This window comes from Diabrotica undecimpunctata, chromosome 3 (assembly GCF_040954645.1).
Source record: "Diabrotica undecimpunctata isolate CICGRU chromosome 3, icDiaUnde3, whole genome shotgun sequence".
NCBI classification, from domain to species: Eukaryota; Metazoa; Arthropoda; class Insecta; order Coleoptera; family Chrysomelidae; genus Diabrotica; species Diabrotica undecimpunctata.
Window position 1 is genome coordinate 73,250,512 of NC_092805.1, and position 21,993 is coordinate 73,272,504.

At 31.0% G+C, this 21,993-nt stretch overlaps 1 protein-coding gene and 1 long non-coding RNA gene across 2 annotated transcripts; one reads left to right on the top strand and one right to left on the bottom strand.

Annotated features, from left to right (window-relative positions):
- Positions 1-12,667: 12,667 nt before the first annotated feature.
- LOC140435642 (uncharacterized) lies at positions 12,668-15,208 on the bottom strand. The gene is made up of 3 exons (XM_072524372.1): positions 13,755-15,208; positions 12,987-13,540; positions 12,668-12,865 (listed from the first exon to the last, which is right to left on the bottom strand). The coding sequence occupies exons 1-2, from the start codon at positions 13,847-13,849 to the stop codon at positions 12,991-12,993; spliced, it is 645 nt and encodes a 214-aa protein (XP_072380473.1). The 5' UTR covers positions 13,850-15,208; the 3' UTR covers positions 12,668-12,865; positions 12,987-12,990.
- Positions 15,209-17,844: 2,636 nt separating this feature from the next.
- Positions 17,845-18,875, top strand: LOC140435643 (uncharacterized). The gene is made up of 2 exons (XR_011950209.1): positions 17,845-18,543; positions 18,600-18,875. It is a non-coding gene; the product is annotated as an uncharacterized lncRNA (long non-coding RNA).
- The last annotated feature ends 3,118 nt before the right edge of the window (positions 18,876-21,993 follow it).

Sequence of the window (21,993 nt, forward strand, 5' to 3'; positions counted from 1 at the left end):
TACACGTCTTCCCAGATGTTAGATCTCCTGATAGTATAGTTAAATATAATTTTTATATTATATATCAAACATTTTAGATGTCTGTCTTCAGTGTACTCATTTTTTTTTATCAAACTATTGATCATAAATTATGGTATTCTCACTGTAGTTAACTGTATAGTTTATTTAGCTCACTTAGTTTAGACATTTTATAATATAGAGACCTTTAAATTAACTTTCCCAGCTAATTTAAGAATTTTGTTCAGCGACTAGAGGCAACTTCAATCTGCAGTTTCATTGGAAATTGGTTTACGGTTGATTTTAGTATGTGTTTCTGCCGTCGACTATTTTATGGTTAGTACATTAATAGGTATGTCTCCAGCATCTGATTTGCTCTTCTTCTGGCTATTCTTATCCATCCGTTGTAGCTTTATGCTATAGTTACGGAATTCCAGAATGAGGTAGTTATATTTGTCTTAATAATTCCATACTGGTACCTATACCTTCATTAGTTCATATAAATGGTCATAACCATTCATCTTCTTGGTGTGTAGAAATTGCTGGTTATGGTTATCCCAACTCATCTTCCTCCTAGGAAGATGAGTTGGGATTCTTCCGGATGTTCGGCCTAGTCAACGAAACATTATTGAATGCCAGATTATTGCTGTATACTAGTTAAGGACTATACGACCGATTATTTTGACTTCATAACAGCAGGTAAACTGAATATAGTGAATTGTCTCTTACAATCTCGACAAGAGACAGTCTCGACAATGTCGTCTCAGTCATTGTGTACTCACCTGGTACCCAGTATACTTTATCCTTTGATATAGCTTAATGTTAGTCATTGTGTAGCAAGAAGCCCTAAATTAGCCTGATTGTTCTCTGTGGATATATTAAATATGGATTTGTTATCAAGAGCGGAATCGATTTTGGATCTGGCTCTTGCTATCATTTTTTTTATTACGTTGGTACATCAATATTAAGGTAGTGGTCGACATGTTCAATTTTATTTAAGTTTAGTTGTTATATTGCGAATGGTTATAAAATCTGCCTGATTGTCTCACCTTGGATATGCAATATATATAAATCTGTTGCCCCTTGTTGAGTCAATTTGGCCTTACCTTACCCATTCAGCGATAATTGTCTGAGTATGTGTAGTTACATTTGGTTATATTTGGTATGTATTTTGGTCACTCCTACCTTTATTGGTGGTAGAGTGTTACAACTCCTTTTACACGACTCTTAAATTTGTGGTTATTTTTAATCGTTCGAGTCTAATGTAAAAGTGGAAGTTGTTATTTATTTGGTTATATTTGGTATGTATTTTGGTCACTCCGATCTTTATTGGTGGTAGAGTGTTGCAACTCCTTTTACATGGCTCTTAAATTTGTGATTATTTCTAATCGTTCGAGTCCGATGTAAAGGTTTAAGTTGTTAGATACTTTATTGATATTTGGTGTGTGTTTTGGTCACTCCTACTTTTAATGGTGGTAGAGTGTTACGACTTCTCTTACACGGCTCTTAAATTTGTGGTTATTTTTAATCGTTCGAGTCCGGTGTAAAGATAGAAGTTGTTAGTTATTTGATTATAGTGAGTGTATATTTTGTTTGCTCCTACTTTTAGTGGTAGTTGAGTGTTTGTGGTGTTAAAGCAATAATTATAATATGGGGTTTTATTAAATCCGCTAGATTGACTCCAACAATTTTTGGGTTTATCAGTTATTAGGTAAGTCACAGATGAAAGACTCTGTGCAATGAATTAAATGTGATCAGAGCAGTATCTGAGTCACTATATTATGTGGTTTAGTATTAACACTAGTGTTGGATCCCACTGTGTGTGATTACTGTCAGTTATTTTGGTTAGTGTTCATTCCTTTAAATGTGGTTTCCACAGTTTAAGCAACTTAGTATGTGTTAATTCAATATTAAAAAAAAGAACCTTTAGCTTTTCATTATGCACTTAGATGTATGTTCATAAGTAAGTTAGTTCACATGTCATTCAATAACTACAGACCATTTAATGGGTTTATTATCTTCAATAATTGGGTTCCCAGTAAGAAAAAAAAAAGAAAATGGCTTTTCTTTTTTTCCCGAGTTGTAGGAGATTGTAACGATACGATCGTTAATAATCTAACATTTTGAACGTTATCAAACCGAATCCCTACAATAGCTACTAATTTGCCGCCGTTGGAGTATGCAACCCACAATAATATCTCTAATATTTCATTTTATGACTTTCGAACATCGATATGTAGGTGATAATATATATAATCGATTCCCTTGTCAAAAGGGAAAAAGAATAATGGTCATTTTGGAACAGAACTTCCTGAAGAGAGGTTGTGGAGTTTAATTGCGGCGAGCAGAATCTTAGGAAGGAAGAGAGTTAAGTTATTTTTGTTATTTTTTTTTTGTGGGATGGGATGAATTTTTAGTTACGAGAAGTTATTTAGTTTATGTGAAGTCGAAGTTATATTGTTTTATAAAAAATAAAACTTCCAAAAGATTCTGGTGAGTTTCCACAATTTACATGTAAATTTACAAGTCCTAAATCATCTAAACTTTCTCACCTTATTAAAAATATCCAACAATCATTCTTATTTTTTTATACACATATATAATATATTCCAGTGTAGTAACATTAAATATTTGAGCCAAGGTCACTTAATGACAAATATATTCTAGTTTTTGTTACTAGAACAAAAACTATATTAAGTACAAGAACACAGAATAAAAAGGTTTTTTTGTTCTCTTGTAGCCTGCCGGCTCCAACCTCCAGAACTGGAATTTTCATTTAATTTTTGATTTGGGGAAGATTTTTTTAATTTGGGAAGAAACTTGGATTTGGGGAAGAATTTTAGTTTGAATTTTCTGGTTGGTCTGCCAGACCTTAAAAGATGTTACAAGGAACGTAGACAGCAGCTGATCTTAGAGCCCATCAACTACCTGGACAGTAGTATAGCAAGCGGGGTTCAAACGCACTTTGGTAACCTGTCCATCAGGGTCTCCGATGCGAAGGTATCGATGCCATGATTTGACCTTGGGGGTGTACAAGAAGTACAAGAAGTGATCGACAATGACCAGAGGGTTGTAAGAACTGGTCGCTTATCGCTTGATCTCTTCTTCTTCTCTCCCGAAGAAGTGATCAACAATGACCAGAGGGTCGTAAGAACTAGTCGCTTATCTCTAGATCTCTTCTTCTCAGCCGAAGAATTGTCACCTACGTTACCTGTATGTTTTTACACCTGTCTCACTTGTCTCTTCTTTGTCTTACCTGTCCTGAAGAAGTAAAAGAATCGGTCGACAATGACCAGAGGGGGTGTCTTTGAGTGGAACGGACCACCTTGTATGTCGAGTGCAAAACTCATCGCTTATCGCTTCATCTCCTCTTCTTTTAGTTAAATTTGTACAGGGTGATTGAAATAAATGAGTATTGAGACTTGGAAATTTTTTTTGGTAGTGGCGAGTCAAAAAATAACTTGTTGTGTACAGACTTGCTTAGTCGTATCTAGCCTAGCCTAGCCTAGCCTAGCCAATGTCGTTTTTACTCTTGAAATTTAAGGAAATTAAAGAAAAAACAATGTACCAAATATAAAAGTTTATTTATAAACGATGATATAATTCATAATACTGATAAATTGCTATATTATTCCATAGGTTTGTTTTTACGTCTTGCCAATACGACCACGTCACCTGGTCAATTTTATTTGTTTTGAAACAAGTTATTTATTTTAAATAAATGTATCCAGCAAAATTTTGTCAGTAATCAAGATGTGTCTTGAGGTGTACATGCTAGACGAGTTTTATTCAAGGCTCTCAACTTTTAACAATTGGAAGGGGAATAAATCTGAAATAGAGTTAGCTGCTTGTGGATTTTACTTTCTCCAAGTGGAAGATATAGTAAAGTGTTTCAAGTGTGGCGTAGAGATTTACAAATGGGAATCAAATGACAATATAATCGAAGATCACAAAAAATTTAGTCCTAATTGTACTTTTTTGAAAAGAGTGTATCCTATTTTTCTTAAAATCAACAACAACAACAACAACAACGATAACAAAGAAAATTTGAGTGAGAAGAATATCTGTACATCTGTGAAACATAACATTTTATCCTTTGAATATGCCTGTACCTGTGCAAAATAAATTTCCAAAGTGTAGGGGTGACACTGAAGAACGAAATGACCTGTGTATAAATTGTGAATTGGAAGAGGTGTACAAGGAAGAGAGTGGTGCTAAAAATATACCTAGTAGAATGTATGTAAAGAGACAGAGACCGCAAAAATAATGTAATCGCATGATAAAAAATTAGAATAATAAAATAGCTGTAAATATAACATAAAGCTCATTTTTATTTTGCCCTTTGAATATGCTTGTACCTGTGACATATAAATGTACAAAGTGTGGTGGTGAAACTGAGATTCCAAATACACTTTGTGTAAATTGTTACTTAAAAAGTATATTTAGACAATTTGGTGGTGACAAAAATAACCCAAGTCATCTATTTATCCAAAAATAAGTATGCCTGTACCAGTAAAGTATAAATGTCCAAAGTGTGGTGGGGAGACTGAAATATCTAATAGGAATTGTATAAACTGTGACTACATAGAATATTTGAGATCCAGATCTGGTGCTAAAAATATACCAAGTAGTATGTTTGGTGAAATGTGAGGTCAGTTGTCTGAAGAAGAGAAAAAATATATAAAGACTTATATTTAGAATAACTATGTATTAATTTGTAAATCGTCTACGAGTACGCTACCAATATGTTAAACGCTGTCATTAATAAATTACCTTTCGAAATGCACATCCCTGGAGGTTATAGGTTTTGTGGACCCGGCACCAAATTACAGAAACGACTAGCAAGAGGAGATAGGGGAATAAATGGATTAGACGAAGCGTGTCGTGAACATGATATTGCATACTCCCAAAACAAAGAGTTATCAAAACGACACGAAGCTGATAAGATCCTAGCTGAAAAAGCTCTTGAACAGTTTCGATCAAAAAATACAGCATTTTCTGAAAAGGTGGCTGCACTTGGTGTAGCTGGTGCAATGAAAGCAAAAGTGAAATTAGGTATGGGTCTAGGTTCTACTAATTATAAAGCTGTAACAAAAAGTTGTAGTAAAGAATTGAACAAGGCTAAAAATATGTTGGAAAAACTAACTGAAAATATAGACCACTGTACTTTATTACTCCAAGGAATAACTATTTCCAAATCAAGAAAACGCAGACAAAATGTCCAGCAGAAAAAAAATAAAGAAAAAATACAACAAAAGCTTTTAAATCATAAAAGAGTAAAACAATTAGAAGAGAATATGGATATCCAAGATGATTTTTCTGTAGTGAGCCCTGTAGTTTCTAAAAGAAGAGAAAAACGAAAAATAATTGATGACAATTTAATTGTTGTCAAAAAACCAAAAATCGAATCATTAAACAATACTCAAAAAAGAAAACGAGACGATGAAGATGAGGATGATGATGATGATCAAGAAAAAAAAAAAGTTAAGATATAACAATAAACTGTATTAAATTAAAAAATATATAATAAAAAAATATGTATCTTTTTTTCTTTATCTATTTCCTCCTAACCTAGGTATCTCTGGTAACGGAAATGGTAGCTCTCGTCGACCAAGGAATGGACCATCTAAAATTCGATTTCCAGTTATATGTTGTTGTACAAAGGCCGTTCCATCACCAGCTAATTTTTCATAGAGTGGTGGCGGGTACCGTGACACATACTTTTCATATTCAAGTATCTTAAAGTTTCGACATGCTGAAACAAGTTGACCTGACATATGGGTCAAAACTGGATTTGTAACACCCATGATTAATTTTAAGAGAATACAGTAACTAAAGCAAAACTCAAAATGATCTCGCATTTATATCGTATATTTAAAAAAATCACTGACGTATTCTCCACACTTTATGCAAAACATTGTATACAAATCAGAATTTTAATAAAAAATAAATAAATACTGTATTGTTGTTAGTTGGTTAGTAACAGCCAAGATGATTGGTAATAAGAAAAAGACAAGAGAGACCTCTAAAAGAAAGGTCGTACATAAAAGAAAAGGTTCCAAAAAAAGAATTTCAAAGCAAAAGTCTTTTAGTTTATTGAGAGTAATTAGAGATATTAGAAAGAAACTATTGGAAGGCAAACCAAAAACATTAAGAGAAGCTATTCAACAAGCATTACAAATTGTTAAATCTTACAAGAATATTAAAAAACCACGAGTAATCCAAGTTCCAAAAACTGGGGGTATATTACCTCTAATACCGATATTTGCTGGGTTGAGCGCATTGGGCACTATTGCTGGGGGTACATCAGCTATCGTGAAAACTATTAACGACGCAAAAGCAGCTAAAGAAGATTTACTCGAAAAACAACGTCATAATCGTAAAATGGAAGCACTGGCAATTGGAAAAGGTTTATACTTGAAACCATATAAAAGTGGAATGGGTATTTTTTTATGAATAAGAAAATGGATCAAATAAAAATTCCAAAACATGCTTTGACAAATGTAGAGTTACAAAAATATGCAAAATTAATGAAAATCCCACATTTTAGAGGTGTAATGATGAGAAATGGGTTTCCGAAAAAAATTTGGCAACATGAGAGTGGAATTATTAATTTAGATAACAAAGACGGTCCTGGAACTCATTGGACAGCTTACAAGAAGAATAAATCCAAAGTCGTATATTTTGACAGTTTTGGCAACCTGAGACCACCGTTGGAAGCTATATCATACTTTAATTCAAATGGCTATTGTCAAATTGTTTATAATCATAAAATTTATCAAACTTATAACACTGTAAATTGTGGACAATTGTGTTTAGATTTTTTAAATAAATACCCTTTTTAAAATAATATTCTTTTATTTACTCTATGATTATCGTTTGAACATGTCGTACACTTTTGTGTTATCTGGAAGAGAATCGGTGTTATCAACAAAAATTTACCCACCAATTATTTTAAACGAAAATGAACAGTATGTACTAGGTTTAATAGATTTCATGTCATACAATACAATTCCAAATGTAGACCAAACAAACAACAAGTTTTATATAGATGGTTACGATATAACGATTCCACATGGTTCTTATGAAGTCGAAGATCTTTCAAATTATTTAACTGAAAAAATAACTGAATTAGAATTAAAAGTAGATCAAACACCAGATAAAGATGATACAGAAATTAATAAAGGAAAGAGTCAAGAAAAAAATAATACAATTGGTAAAGGTGTGCCTAGAAAAAAACATAATATAGATCAACCTACAAGTTTGATATTGAGAATTAATAACAATACACTCAAATGTGAAATAAAAAGCAACAAAGTAATCCATTTTGAAAAACCAAATACCATTGCTCCCTTATTGGGATTTACACCAAAACGGCTCTCACCTTTAAAGACTCACTTAGCTGAGAATCCTGTGCATATCACAAAGGTTAATTCTATTTGTGTGGAATGTAATCTAATCACTAATTCATACGTCAATGAAAACCAAGGTCATATCATCCACATGTTTTATCCAAATGTCTTACCGGGTTACAAAATTGTGGAAATTCCAAAAAAGGTAATTTATTTACCTGTCACAAATAGATATATTGATGAAATTTTCATTAAAATAGTTGACCAGGACGGTAATCTTGTTAATTTCACACGAGAAGTTATTACGTTAAGACTACATTTAAAAAAAGTATAAATAATGGTTTTAATTTACAACTGTAGCAAATTTAATCCAGGTGTGGACAGTGTATATAATATTAAGAGTGTTGATAAAAACATTAGTGACAAGCAGACTCTCAAACCGTTGACAACAGAAAACAAAGTCTTTTTAACCTCACTAGGATTTAAAATAAAACACAACAACGACAGTGACAGGGAAAAAGAAAAGAAATACTTGGTGTAGAATAAAGTTTTTTATTAATACTAGAATACTTGGGATTTTCTTGAGGTGTACTTGTAAGAAGAGGGAATATGAGTTTTAACATTTTAAATATTGGAGATCGTGTATTGGTTGACAATTCAGTTGTGAGTCGAGAAATGCACAGTCATTTACCCTATGCCAATGCAACTTTTAATCATTGTGATGAAATAAGAATACCAATTCAGACTCAAGATATATACACCCTACCTTCTGAGAGTTATCTGTATATTGAAGGACGTTTAACGAATGATGGGAAAGAAAGCAATACTTTGCGCTTTATTAATAATGGTTTGATGCATTTATTTGATGAAATACGATATGAAATTGGAGGCTGTGTAATAGATAGAGTGAGAAATTTAGGTATAACAACGACAATGAAAAACTATGCTTCGTTCACACAAACTGAATCTAATCGATACAACTGTATAGGTTGGAGTATTAATGACACACCAACAGTTGCTGATAAAGCAGGAAATTTTAATGTTTGTATGCCACTCAAACTTGTACTTGGATTTTTTGAAGATTTTACAAAAATTCTTATTAACATACGCCAAGAACTCGTATTGATAAGAAGTTCAACTGATTTAAATGCAGTAATGTCTACAGTAGAAACTGAACTGAAACCAAAAGTGGAAATATTTAAATTAATATGGAAAATGCCTCATATTCAAGTGTCCGATTCAGAAAAGTTACGTTTATATAAATTTATTGAAAATGGGTCCAGTTTGGAGCTTGCATATAGAAGCTGGGAATATCATGAAATTCCTCTACTGCCTCAGACAATGAAATTTAACTGGAATGTAAAAACTACCAGTCTATTGGAGAGACCACGATTTGTTTTGTTTGCATTACAAACTGCCAAAAAGAATGCAATAAAAGAAGAGAACAGCTATTTTGATCACTGTAATCTTACAAACTTAAAGCTATTTCTAAATTCTGAAATGTACCCGTATGACAATTTGAACTTGAACTTTAGTAAAAGACATTATGCCCTTGCATATGAAATGTATGCACAATTTCAACCGTCGTACTATTACAAATCCATAGGAGATCCATGCCTTACTATGTTACAATTCTGTGCTGTTGCTCCGATATTTGTTATTGATTGCAGCAGACAAAATGAATCAATTAAATCAGGAAGTGTCGATATGAGAATAGAAATAGAAACTAATAAGAATATACCAGCTAACACAACTGCTTATTGTATAATTATACATGACCGTATTGTTAATTATAATCCTCTAACCAATGTAGTTCAAATGTTTTAACTGTAGTTCATCTAATGAAGCAAATCTTTGGGTTTTTAAGTATAAATAAAAAGTTAAAAAAAAGTTTACTCTTATTTAACACCCTGTACACAATAAATATTTTCATAACCTTGTTGATGTTAAACATAAGTGTCTAATTGGGGGCTAGACTAGTACCAAATCTGAAAGCTGTTCAAGACCTGTTCAAGACCTGTTCAAAGCTGTTCAAGACCTGTTCAAAGCTGTTCAAGACCTGTTCAAAGCTGTTCAAGACCTGTTCAAGACCTGTTCAAGACCTGTTCGAGACCTGTTCAAGACCTGATCAGAACCTGTTCGAGACCTGATCCAGAGCTGTTCAGAAGTTAAGCGAAAACCTACATTTTACGATGAATAAAGATTTGAAAAGACAACTTATAACTAAACGGAGAAACATCCAAAGTAAATTAAGACAATTAAAACAAGGACAAATAATCCAAGAAGATTTATTTAATCCAATTACAAAACACTTGAAAAATATCGAAAACAAGTTAAATAGTTCACAAAATTCCAGTCCAGAAAATGAAACAAAAAACGATGAACCTTTAAGGTACATTAAAAACGATGATGACGATAATGAAACTACTGACTTTGAAACAAGTGAAATCAAACAATCGATATTGGACAACATTGAAGTGGATGATATAAAAGAACAGATTAAAAATGATAAACACTCTGAAAATCGATTTGAAGATATTGCTAACCAGGCGCGTGTAGACTACTGGGATCAATATGATCCTTTACCTAGGAAATATATTACAAATATGCACGCTGATGTTCTAAACAAAGAATTTGATCATAAATATGGAATTCGATTTGATGAAACATCTGAAAAGCTACTGATTGGGAATTCTGAAATAGATTTAGATGGTGCTGATATTCTTTTAAAAAAGAAAAGGTACAGGGGAACACCAGGTTTATATGAGCTTTTGTTTAAGAAATATCCAGCTAGTTTTACAGATGAAGATGAGAATAACTATAAAAAGATAGTTGTAGCGACGAATGCTCACAGAAGGCATTACAGATCAAGTAAACAGATAGATGGTAGTAGATTAGAAAAATATAAAAAAATAATTGCACCAATAACAGAAGGTAAAGGATTGGTTATGGAAGTAAACAACAATAAAATCGATTACGTCCACTGGGATGATCCAAATGAACTTGTAGAGCGATTACGTTTATTACTATCTTCACAGCTAGCTGGCCATACAGGACATACAAATGAAATAAATTCAATTATTGAAGAACTAAAAGAGGCAAATATTGTAGAATAAATATCATGTCTGTTAAAAGAGATATCGTTAATGAGTTACACAAACCTGCAAGAATTAACTTTAAAAGACGAAGAATTATTATAAAATCTCTTAATGATTTGTTCCAAGCCGACTTGATTGATATGCAAAAATATTCAAATACAAACAGAAATTTCAAATATATTTTGGTTGTAATAAATTGTTTTTCAAAATTTTTATGGGCTTTACCACTAAAAAATAAATCAGGTGTTGAAGTAGCCAAATGTATGGAGTATGTGTTTAAACAGCAAAAACCAAATAATCTTCAAACAGATATGGGAACTGAATTTTTTAATCCACATATGAAAAAATTGATGAAAAAATATAATATTAATCATTACAATGTATACAGTGAGAAAAAGGCTGCGATTGCTGAGCGAGTCATTCGCACGATTAAATCAATGATTTGGAAACAGTTTAGTTTCAACGGTACCTACAAATGGATTGATAATTTACAACAAGTTGTTATTGAATACAACAATAAAGTTCACAGAACAATAGGAATGAAACCAGTGGATGTTAAGAAGAAGCATGAAAAACTATTGTTAAACACTGTATACAATCACATTAAAATTGTCGATTTGGAAAGTCAAAAATTTCATATTGGTGATCATGTACGCATTTCAAAACATCGAGGAGTTTTTGACAAAAAATACAATCCAAATTGGTCTAATGAAATTTTCACTGTTTATAAAATAAAACTGGGAAACCCTATTACATATTATTTAAAAGACTATAAAGGTGAAGAAATTCTTGGGGGATTTTATAAAGAACAGCTACAAAAAGTTAAACATAAAGACAGTTATTTAGTTGAAAAGGTATTAAAGAGAAAGAAAAATAAAATTTTTGTCAAGTGGTTAGGTTTTGATAGTTCTCACAACTCATGGATAGATAAAAGTGACGCAATATAATAAAGAGGGGATAGAAAAATATGTAAAAGACGTTCCACTTGCAAGATTTTGTTTGTTGTTAGAGAATATCGAGAGAGAAAGGAAACATGTTCATTGTGGATATCCAAGGTTTCTCTTTTCCTGGAGAAGATGTATTTCTTTGTAGGGAAATTGCTATTTTAGATCCTACTACAGAAAACATTATACACAGAATGGTTGTTTTACCAGTAACAGAAGCAATGATAAATAAGTCATATATAAAATGTATCGAACAACAATGTGTTCAAAACCATGGTTTAAATTGGCAATCTTGGCATTTTTGTGATACTCATCTAAAATATGAAGAAATTTCAAAATTTTTACACGACAACGTATTAGACGAAACAATATTGGTAAGAAATCATGAAACAAAAAAATTATGCCCTTGCATATGAAAAATTATTGGAAAAATTCATGGAAAATCGCATTGATTGTGTAGAAGATGAACCTAATATACTTTCCGATGAGACTATGAATCATATTTTTAAATCACATCCATGTTTTCAACATAACAATGAAAATTTACAATGTGCTCTAAACAATGTATTTAATATTCATTATTGGTATAAATATTGTAGAAAGTGTTGACAATAAAAAAAATAAAAAATTAAAAATAGTCTTTTATTAATAGATACACACAAGACATTTATTTTTAAATTGATACCAGACATGAAGCTTGTAAAACAAAAGACTACGCTTGATGTGGAGAATAATTTATTGGAACCAATTGAGAATAAGTTTAAAAAGCATGGAGTTTTGTTCCCTTCAACTATTCGATGTCTTATAGTTGGCCCTTCAAATTGTGGTAAGACCAATGTGATGATAAGTCTATTGGAACATGCTAATGGATTAAAATTTGAAAATGTGTATATTTACTCAAAATCATTAATGCAACCAAAGTACAAATATTTAGAAACTTTGCTGGAACCAATTAAAGGAATAGGATATTATACTTACAGTGGAAGTACGGATATAATGCACCCATCTGAAGCGAAGCCCAATTCAATTTTTATCTTTGATGATGTTGCGTGTGACAACCAAGATGTTATTCGTGAATATTTTAGCATGTCCCGACATTCTCAGGTGGATCCATTTTATTTGAGCCAGAGTTATGCAAAAATACCTAAACACCTTATAAGAGACAATGCAAATACTTTAATTGTATTTAAACAAGACGATTTAAACCTAAAACACATTTACAATGACCACGTCGGAACAGATATGACTTTTGAAGATTTTAAAAAAATATGTTCAATATGCTGGAAAGAAAATTATGGATTCTTATCAATTTTCAAAGATAGCGACATTAATGATGGTCGATATCGCAAAAATATTGATCAATATTTTTTAGTAAAGTAAAAGGTGTAAATGAAATAAAATACATAGATAATAATTACAAAAGTATTTTATTTAATAAAATATAATTCTCACATACTTTTACTCCCCAAACCATCTGAAACACAAATAGTAAAATTTAGAATTATATCGAAACAAAAAAAAAAACAAAAAAAAAAAAAAAAAAAAAAAAAAAAAAAAAAAAAAAAAAAAAAAAAAAAAAAAAAAAAATCACTTACTTTTCTATTTCTGGCTAAGGAAGTGTTCCATAGTCAGGTCTTCTAAATCTACTACATCCTCTGGATTTTGCGTCGTCGTCGTCGTCGTCGTCGTTGTTGGTATCTTCATCACTTTTCTTTTCTGTTTTTTTGTTGGAGGTTCGTTGTTGTCGTCATTTGATGTGGCAGTTGCGGGATGAGACCAATTCGTTGGTGGAGAAGTCGTTGTTGGAAACGGAGAACTTGAAGTTGATGGTAAAATGGAAGGATACCCAGAAGAGTGTCCAAAATGAGAAAGAAGAGGAGGCGGAGGAAGATATCCTCTCTTCGTACCCACCAAATGTTTTTGCTGTTGATACTTCTCGAATTCCTCCACCTCATCATCTAACAGGTTGAATCTATATTTTTTACATATATTTTCCAGTACATGGAACTCTCCCTCGTTCTCAATTTTTAGTCTCATATACCTCAATGGAAGGTACCCAAATTTTTTCTTCAAGTTTTTGTTATTTGGTGAGTACGTTAACTCCACAAATATACGGTCACCCCTAAGTGACACATCCGTTACACCATATCTTGAATAAAAAAAAAAAAAAAAAAAAAAACGTAAATCAACCAACAGCAAACAAAATCATAAATCAAATCGAGAAAACACAATAAAATTATTTATAAATGTAAAGATCGATTGGAAAAACAATAATCCCATAAAATATTTATAATAAAAAATAAACCAGTAAAAACGAAATAAAATCATGTAGAACAAAATCACAAAAGGAAAAAAATACTTACATAAACAACTGCTTGACGATAACAAATGCATCCTTTATTGGTAAGTTGATTGGATCCTCGGTCATGATGACTAGTTGGCAAGGTACACCGCTCATTTTGATAGTTTAGTGTTCACTGACTAACTGATAGATCACTTTAAAATTAAACGAATTTAAATAGTAAGAATAAAAAAATACATTAACGTAATTGACCTATTTGATCTTTATTGCAATGCAGAAAATAGTACAAAACATGTTTATTAGTAAAAACGTTTATTATTCAAAACTTAATTTATGCTTATCTGAATAAAATGTGCTTATCTGCATATAATGTATTTTCGTGACCTATTTGACCTAAAAATGCAATTACGTCAGCGTTAGCCTTCAATATGTTTATTGCATGTATAATGTCTTTTCGATAAAGATAGAAAAATATAATCACGCTGAATAGCGTGTTGTTGAAATACGTCAATGGATTTTTTATGTAGTATAAATACTTCGTGTCCGATTTGACCGAAAAATATGTTAACATCAGCGTTATCTTTCAATATGTTTATTGTATACATAATGTGTTTTCGATGAAGAAAAATATAATCACGTTGCATAGCATGTTGTGGAAATGCGTCAATGGATTTTTTTTTAATGTAGTATAAATACAGGATTGATTTTACTCGCTGGCATTTGTGTCTTGAAGTTTACGTTGGTCTTGAAGTTTACGTTGGTCTTTGAACATGAGTACTAAAGTGATTGATGAAATTTCCACTGAAATGGTGAAGAAGATAGAAACAGTAAGTAGATTAATTAAAACTAAAACTGATTTACAAAACTATATAAAATATTTGAAAAAACAAATTTTACTCTTAAAGAAATGTATAAAAAATAGGGCTACTTGTATTAGAAATTTTCATTGTGTAGAGGCGAATATGGCTATCCTTAAAACATATTTAGAAAATTTTAAAAACAGATTAAATGTTAGAAAAAATATTAAGAAAGGCTTATTGTGGCAGGATTTGGAATCTTGTTTTAATAGCAGAGTTAAGACAGGCGTTATCATAAATTTAAAATATAAAGACCCTAAACTATTTATGGAAAAGGCTTTTAAAAGTTTTTCAATTCAAATTAAAAAAAATTTAGTTTCATGTATGTTAAAAGTTAATGTAATTTTTTATGGACTTTTCATCAAACCTCAAGATGGTGAAACGTCTGTTAAACATTTTTCCACGAAAAATACAATAATTGATCAAAACACAAACATAAAAGATTGGTATAAAATCAATTGTATAGACACCGTTTTAAGAAAGTTTGAAGATTTTCAAGAAAAAGACAGTGGATGGGCACTATCCCACATTTTAAACTTAAAAGTTAATATAAACAAATATAATCCATTACTTGGTGGTATTTCAACATACGTTGAGCTACCTAAGTATATAAAGAATACTAGAAGTGTAATTAATGTTAGGAATTCTGATCCTTATTGTTTCCTTTGGTCAGTTGTTGCTGCCTTACACCCTGCCATAAAAAGTGTTGACCGAACATCATCTTATCCTCACTTTAGTAAAATATTAAAATTTGATAATATCAGTTTTCCCATTGATATTAAAGATATTCCAAAATTTGAAAAATTAAATAAACTTGCTATAAATGTCTTTTCATTGGGAACAAGAAATGAAATTCTACCTTTGATATTTAGCCAAACAAATTTTTCTCCTCGAATAAATTTACTTGTATTAAATGCCATGGATAATATTGTAAATGATGATAATGAGGAGGAGGACAATTACATAAAACAGCGAGTATTTCATTTTGCTCATATTAAACATTTTTCAAGATTATGTGGCAAAAAAGTTGGGAACGTTCGAAATAAAAAATGGTTTTGTGAACGATGTTTTAATCATTTTAGCAGTGAGACATATTTACAAAATCATTTAGAGGATTGTTTTAAGATAAATTCTGTTAAAATGGTTTTACCTACCGAAAAAAATTATTTAATGAAATTTAAAAATTTTAATCATAAGGAACGTGTTCCGTTTGTTATATATGCTGATCTTGAAAGTATTCTTACAAAGTTTAACGATAATAATAATAATTTGAAATCTTGTTTAACTGAAAAGCATGAAGCTTTCAGTATAGCTTATTATTTTAAATGTTCATATGATGATTCTTTATCCTACTTACAAACATATACGGGTCGTGATTGTCAAACATGGTTTGTGAGAGAACTCAAAGAGATAGCTATGAAAATATATAGAGAAAATTTATTTCAAAAATTTCAAAAGGTTATATCATTAACTGATAAAGAACAGAAAGATTTTAATTCAACCTTTATTTGTCATATTTGCTCAAAACCTATTGATAAATCAGAAAAGGTACGAGATCACTGTCATATTACCGGACAATTTCGTGGGGCAAGCCACAGAAGGTGTAACATTAATTACAAGACTTCGTACACAATTCCTATCGCATTTCATAATCTCTCTGGCTACGACGCTCATTTTTTAATTAAAAGTCTTAATTCTGACATACAAGGGCATCTGTCACTATTACCGCTAAACAAAGAGAGGTATATATCATTTACCAAATATATCCATGGCACTAATATTAGTTTTAGATTTATTGATTCCTTTAGATTTATGTCATGTTCATTAAATCAACTTTCCTCATATCTAGATGATAACCAAAAAAATATTACACGTAGATATTTTAATGATGATTCGAAGTTTAATTTGGTTAAAAGAAAGGGTGTTTTCCCTTATGAGTATTTAGATAGTTGGGAGAAATTACAGGTCACTTGTCTTCCGCCTATTGAAAATTTTTATAGTAAAATCAATAACGAGTATATTACTAAAGAGGACTATCAACATGCCTGCAACGTTTGGACTAGATTTCAGATAAAAAACTTGCAGGAATATGCAGAATTATATTTAAAGACAGATGTACTCCTTTTGGCTGACATTTTTGAGAATTTTCGATATATGTGTTTAAAAACTTATGGATTAGATAGTCTTCATTATTATACTTTACCAGGATTAGCCTTTGATGCTATGTTAAAAGTAACCAATGTCGAATTAGAGTTATTAAGAGACAGTGAGATGGTTTTGTTTTTTGAAAAAGCCAAACGAGGAGGAGTTTCACAGTGTAGTAATAGATATGGAGAAGCTAATAATAAATATATGGAAGATAAATACAATCCTGATAAAGAAATCTCCTATCTAATGTATTGGGATTTTAATAATCTTTATGGTACAGCGATGAGTTATGCGTTGCCATATGCAGGCTTTGAATGGATTAATTTGATTGATATTTATAAAGAACATATATTGGATTGTCCCAATGATGGAGAATATGGATATATACTTGAGGTAGACATTGAATATCCAAAAGATCTTTTTAATTTACATAAAGATTTACCTCTTTGTCCTGAACACATAATCCCACCATCTTCTAATTCAACAATTCCCAAATTATTAACCACATTGTACGATAAAAAAAAATATGTTATTCATTATATATATTTGAAACAGATTGTTAACTTGGGTTTGAAAATAACGAAAATTCATCGCTGTTTGAAATTTAAACAATCCCCTTGGTTAAAAAAATATATCGATTTGAACATTGACTTGCGAAAGAAAAGCAAAAATGAATTTGAAAAAAACTTATTTAAACTTTTTATTAATGCCCCTTACGGTAAAAGTATTGAAAATGTTAGGAAACACAGAGAAATAAAAATTGTAAACAAATATAATGGAAGATATGGAGCAAATTTCTATATATCCCAACCTAATTTTCATAGTTGTACTGTTTTCGATGAAAATACTGTAATAATTGAAATGACAAAACAAAAAGTCAATTTTAATAAACCGATATATATAGGGATGTGTATTTTAGATATTTCCAAAACAATTTTATATGACTTTCATTATAATTATGTCATAAAAAAATTTAAAGATCAGGCAAAATTATTATATACAGATACAGATAGTTTAATATATCAGTTTTTTGTTGACGATATATATAAACATATTAGAGAAGACATTGACAAATTTGACACATCAGACTACAAAGAGAATAATCTATACAATATTCCATTACAGAATAAAAAAGTGTTAGGTCTGATGAAAGATGAGAACCAAGGGGAATTGATGACACACTTTATAGGATTACGTTCAAAAATGTACACTATGAAAATTTTAAATAAGAATGAAGAAATTAAAAAGGCTAAAGGAATAAAAAAATCTGCATTAACGGAACTATCCTATGATGACTATTATGCAAGTTTATTTAATAAGGTAATCGTAGAAATTTCACAAAATTCAATAGTGTCGAAAAAGCATGATGTTTATACAATGTCGCAAACAAAGGTGGCCCTTAGCCCGTACGATGATAAGAGAATATTAAATTATTTATCCACTGATACTCTTCCATGGGGTTACAATGATAAATAATTATTTTATAAAGTTTTGTAAATCGTTTTTTAATTAATCTACAGTCACCCAAAACTAAAAGCGAATGCTGGTAAGTTATTTACATTGAATAAATATTTTGAAATAACGCTCTTTATTTTAGTCTCAATTAAATAAATGGGAGGCAGTTTTCAAAGACGAAAAACGATTTGTAAGCTTACAATTTAAGACCGAAAAAAAAATAAAACCGCAAACTAGACCTACCATATCATGGTACAACAAAATGTATGGAACAATACCATGTTTCGAATGCAAGAAATTTTTTTGTTTTTGTACAAGATCCTTAGACGTCCACATGGACGCTGAACCTACTACATTGTATTGTTATGAAACTATGTCTGATTCATAAAGGTATACTGGTAACAAATATTCAATTATTATTGATTAATTTTTTTTCTTTATTTCAGCCTTTAATCCACCTACCGATACCAGCTTCGGGTATGGGAATTCTTATAATTAAAGAAGAAATCTTATCGGAGGAGGTGTTTAATTATAAAAGCAATTACAATGCCCAAATACCTGATGAACATCCACTGCACAGAGATGCATTAATTTGGGCAAAGTATATTGACCAGGTGACGTGGTCGTATTGGCAAGACGTAAAAACAAACCTATGGAATAATATAGCAATTTATCAGTATTATGAATTATATCATCGTTTATAAATAAACTTTTATATTTGGTACATTGTTTTTTCTTTAATTTCCTTAAATTTCAAGAGTAAAAACGACATTGGCTAGGCTAGGCTAGGCTAGGCTAGATACGACTAAGCAAGTCTGTACACAACAAGTTATTTTTTGACTCGCCACTACCAAAAAAAATTTCCAAGTCTCAATACTCATTTATTTCAATCACCCTGTACAAATTTAACTAAAAGAAGAGGAGATGAAGCGATAAGCGATGAGTTTTGCACTCGACATACAAGGTGGTCCGTTCCACTCAAAGACACCCCCTCTGGTCATTGTCGACCGATTCTTTTACTTCTTCAGGACAGGTAAGACAAAGAAGAGACAAGTGAGACAGGTGTAAAAACATACAGGTAACGTAGGTGACAATTCTTCGGCTGAGAAGAAGAGATCTAGAGATAAGCGACTAGTTCTTACGACCCTCTGGTCATTGTTGATCACTTCTTCGGGAGAGAAGAAGAAGAGATCAAGCGATAAGCGACCAGTTCTTACAACCCTCTGGTCATTGTCGATCACTTCTTGTACTTCTTGTACACCCCCAAGGTCAAATCATGGCATCGATACCTTCGCATCGGAGACCCTGATGGACAGGTTACCAAAGTGCGTTTGAACCCCGCTTGCTATACTACTCTGGACACTAGACAGCAGATTAGGGAACTCCTCTTCCAGCAATAGGATTACTAATAGGTAAAATAAGAGATTAAATGTGTTATAAATAAAACAAAGTTTATTATGCAAACGATTTATTTTAGAATAGAATAGAAATATTCTTTATTGTCACTGAAAATTGAACAATTTTATGGACAAAGCTTACAAAGAGTCAAAAAAGTAACAATAACAATTAAAATTTACTAAAATACATAAATCGTCAATATCACAAAAAAAAGATAATAAAATATACAATCAATTGCAAAATTTAACTAAATTGCAAATTGCATAATAAAACTATACGAACTAGTTTACGAATAAGTTTAAGTTGCTGCATATAATACCCAAATACATATATAAAAATACTTTAGTTGATTGTACCTAAACGTACTGTAATTTCTTAGTTTGTAACCGTTTCAAAAGATTTAGAAAATTCATTATAATTTCGATTAATTTTTTTTTAATAAAATTCCTCCCGCCATCTATCCGCCAAGTACTTTAATTAACTCAAGGATTCTACTGTAATTCCAAATATATCCGTTAGATGAGAACGTTCATTAACTTGTCTATCGTCTCGATTTTTAGCGGAAAGGATATATATACCGTCTTTCTTTTTATCTCTTAACGTCAAACCGTCAAGACGTGATTTTGTTTGAGGTTTCTTATAAGAGGTAAGCCAAAAAAAATCCTTTTCCTTTCTATATTTTCAGATAAATATTTATTTTTAGACCCTTATCGTGAGGCTAGAGATATTAAATAATATACTTATTTGACTCGAAGTAATACATTCTAAACTCAGTCCAGTAATTCCTAATGGTATAAAAGGATTCCTAATAAAATGGTTTAATCCAATCAATACTTAGAGGGTAAAAAGAGCCTTTTTCTTCCTAACCACCAGCAGTTGGATAAATCAGGTTGTACCAAATTTCATATTTCTATTCTCTATTGCGCAAGCGAGGAATATTTATGAACTTAGAAAATTAGTGAAGTGTCTTATTTTTATCTAAAATTATAATAGATATTCTTAGTTAATAAATAACTATATTTCTTTGAATGTGAACGAATTTCGAAATTTGGGATAATATATAAAATTCATTCTGAGTTTAACATCATGATATAGAACGTTTGTTTAATTACGATTCTAAAATTAGCTTTATATAAACACTTATCATAACCAAATAATGTAAACATAAGTTGATATTTTAATGTCTTTCTGGAATGACATAATTTTTAAAGTGAGATCTTTTAATAATGTTTTTTTGTTCATTACTAAGAAATAAGTGTTTTGTTGTAAAACTTTCTCTAAATTCTTATTTTTTTTTCTCGTCCCCCTTCGAGAATAAATAGGGGTGGCGCCCAATAATAAATTCTAAAATAATACACAATTTCTATATATGTTTGAAAGAACCACACCCACCTCTCTCCGACAAGAGCAACCTGTGGCCTTGGATATAAATTTGTAAGTACTCTATGCTACAAGTTATTCATTAAAAACTCTTCCACTGATAGATAGGCTTTTGTCAACTTAAGGAAAGAAGTTGTAGATTTAGGGAGATGGTTGTATAATTTTTTTGCCGAATATAATATATGTAGATTTTTTACTAACTCAGTGGATGGAATCGGTAAATACACATCAAAGCTTGAATTTCTGGTGTAGTAGTCAAGATTAGGTCTTGCTGGAAAAACATGTAGGTGTTTACGAATTAAGCAAACAGTTTCTAGAATATATAAAGAGGGAACAGTTAAAATCCCGTGATTTTTGAAGTAGCTTCTGCAATGTGTTATGCTACTGAGGCCAAAAAGATACCGTATTGCTGTTTTTTGTAATTTTAAAATAACATCAGATTGGGCAGCTGTACTAGAACCCCAAAAAGGAAGGCCATATCGAAGATGAGACTCAAACAAAGGAAAATATGTTATTTCGGAAGATGCTAAATTGATTTCCTTCGAAACAGATCTTATTGTTTAGCAAGCTGAGGCTAGTTTCTTACTTAACAAATCGATATGAAGGGACCATTTAAGGTTGCTGTCTATAAAAATACCAAAAAATTTTACAAAATCAACGATACTGATCTGGCTATTATTAAGAAGTAAGGGTTGAAGAGCTCTTTTATAGGATAATGCTACTATCTTATCCTCGTTAAAAGAGAGTAAATTAGAGTCGGACTAGGTTTTTATTTTAAGTAATCAGACCATTGTGATCTAATTTTAGGAGAATATTCCCTAGATACTGTTTGTTTTGTAGTTTTATTAAACAAACGATTAATTCATTGTTCATTTGGTCCAAATTGTTCCATAATTGTATAAACTTGGTCTTCATTAAATAAATTTTTTGATAGCTCTTTTACGATACTACTCAACTTAAAAATTATTTTCCCTGAGCCCAAACCCTTTTTTGTAATCTCCGCACTTTTGTTTAGTTTTAAATATATTCTTAGCAGAAAGTATTTGGATGTGCCTCCTAATT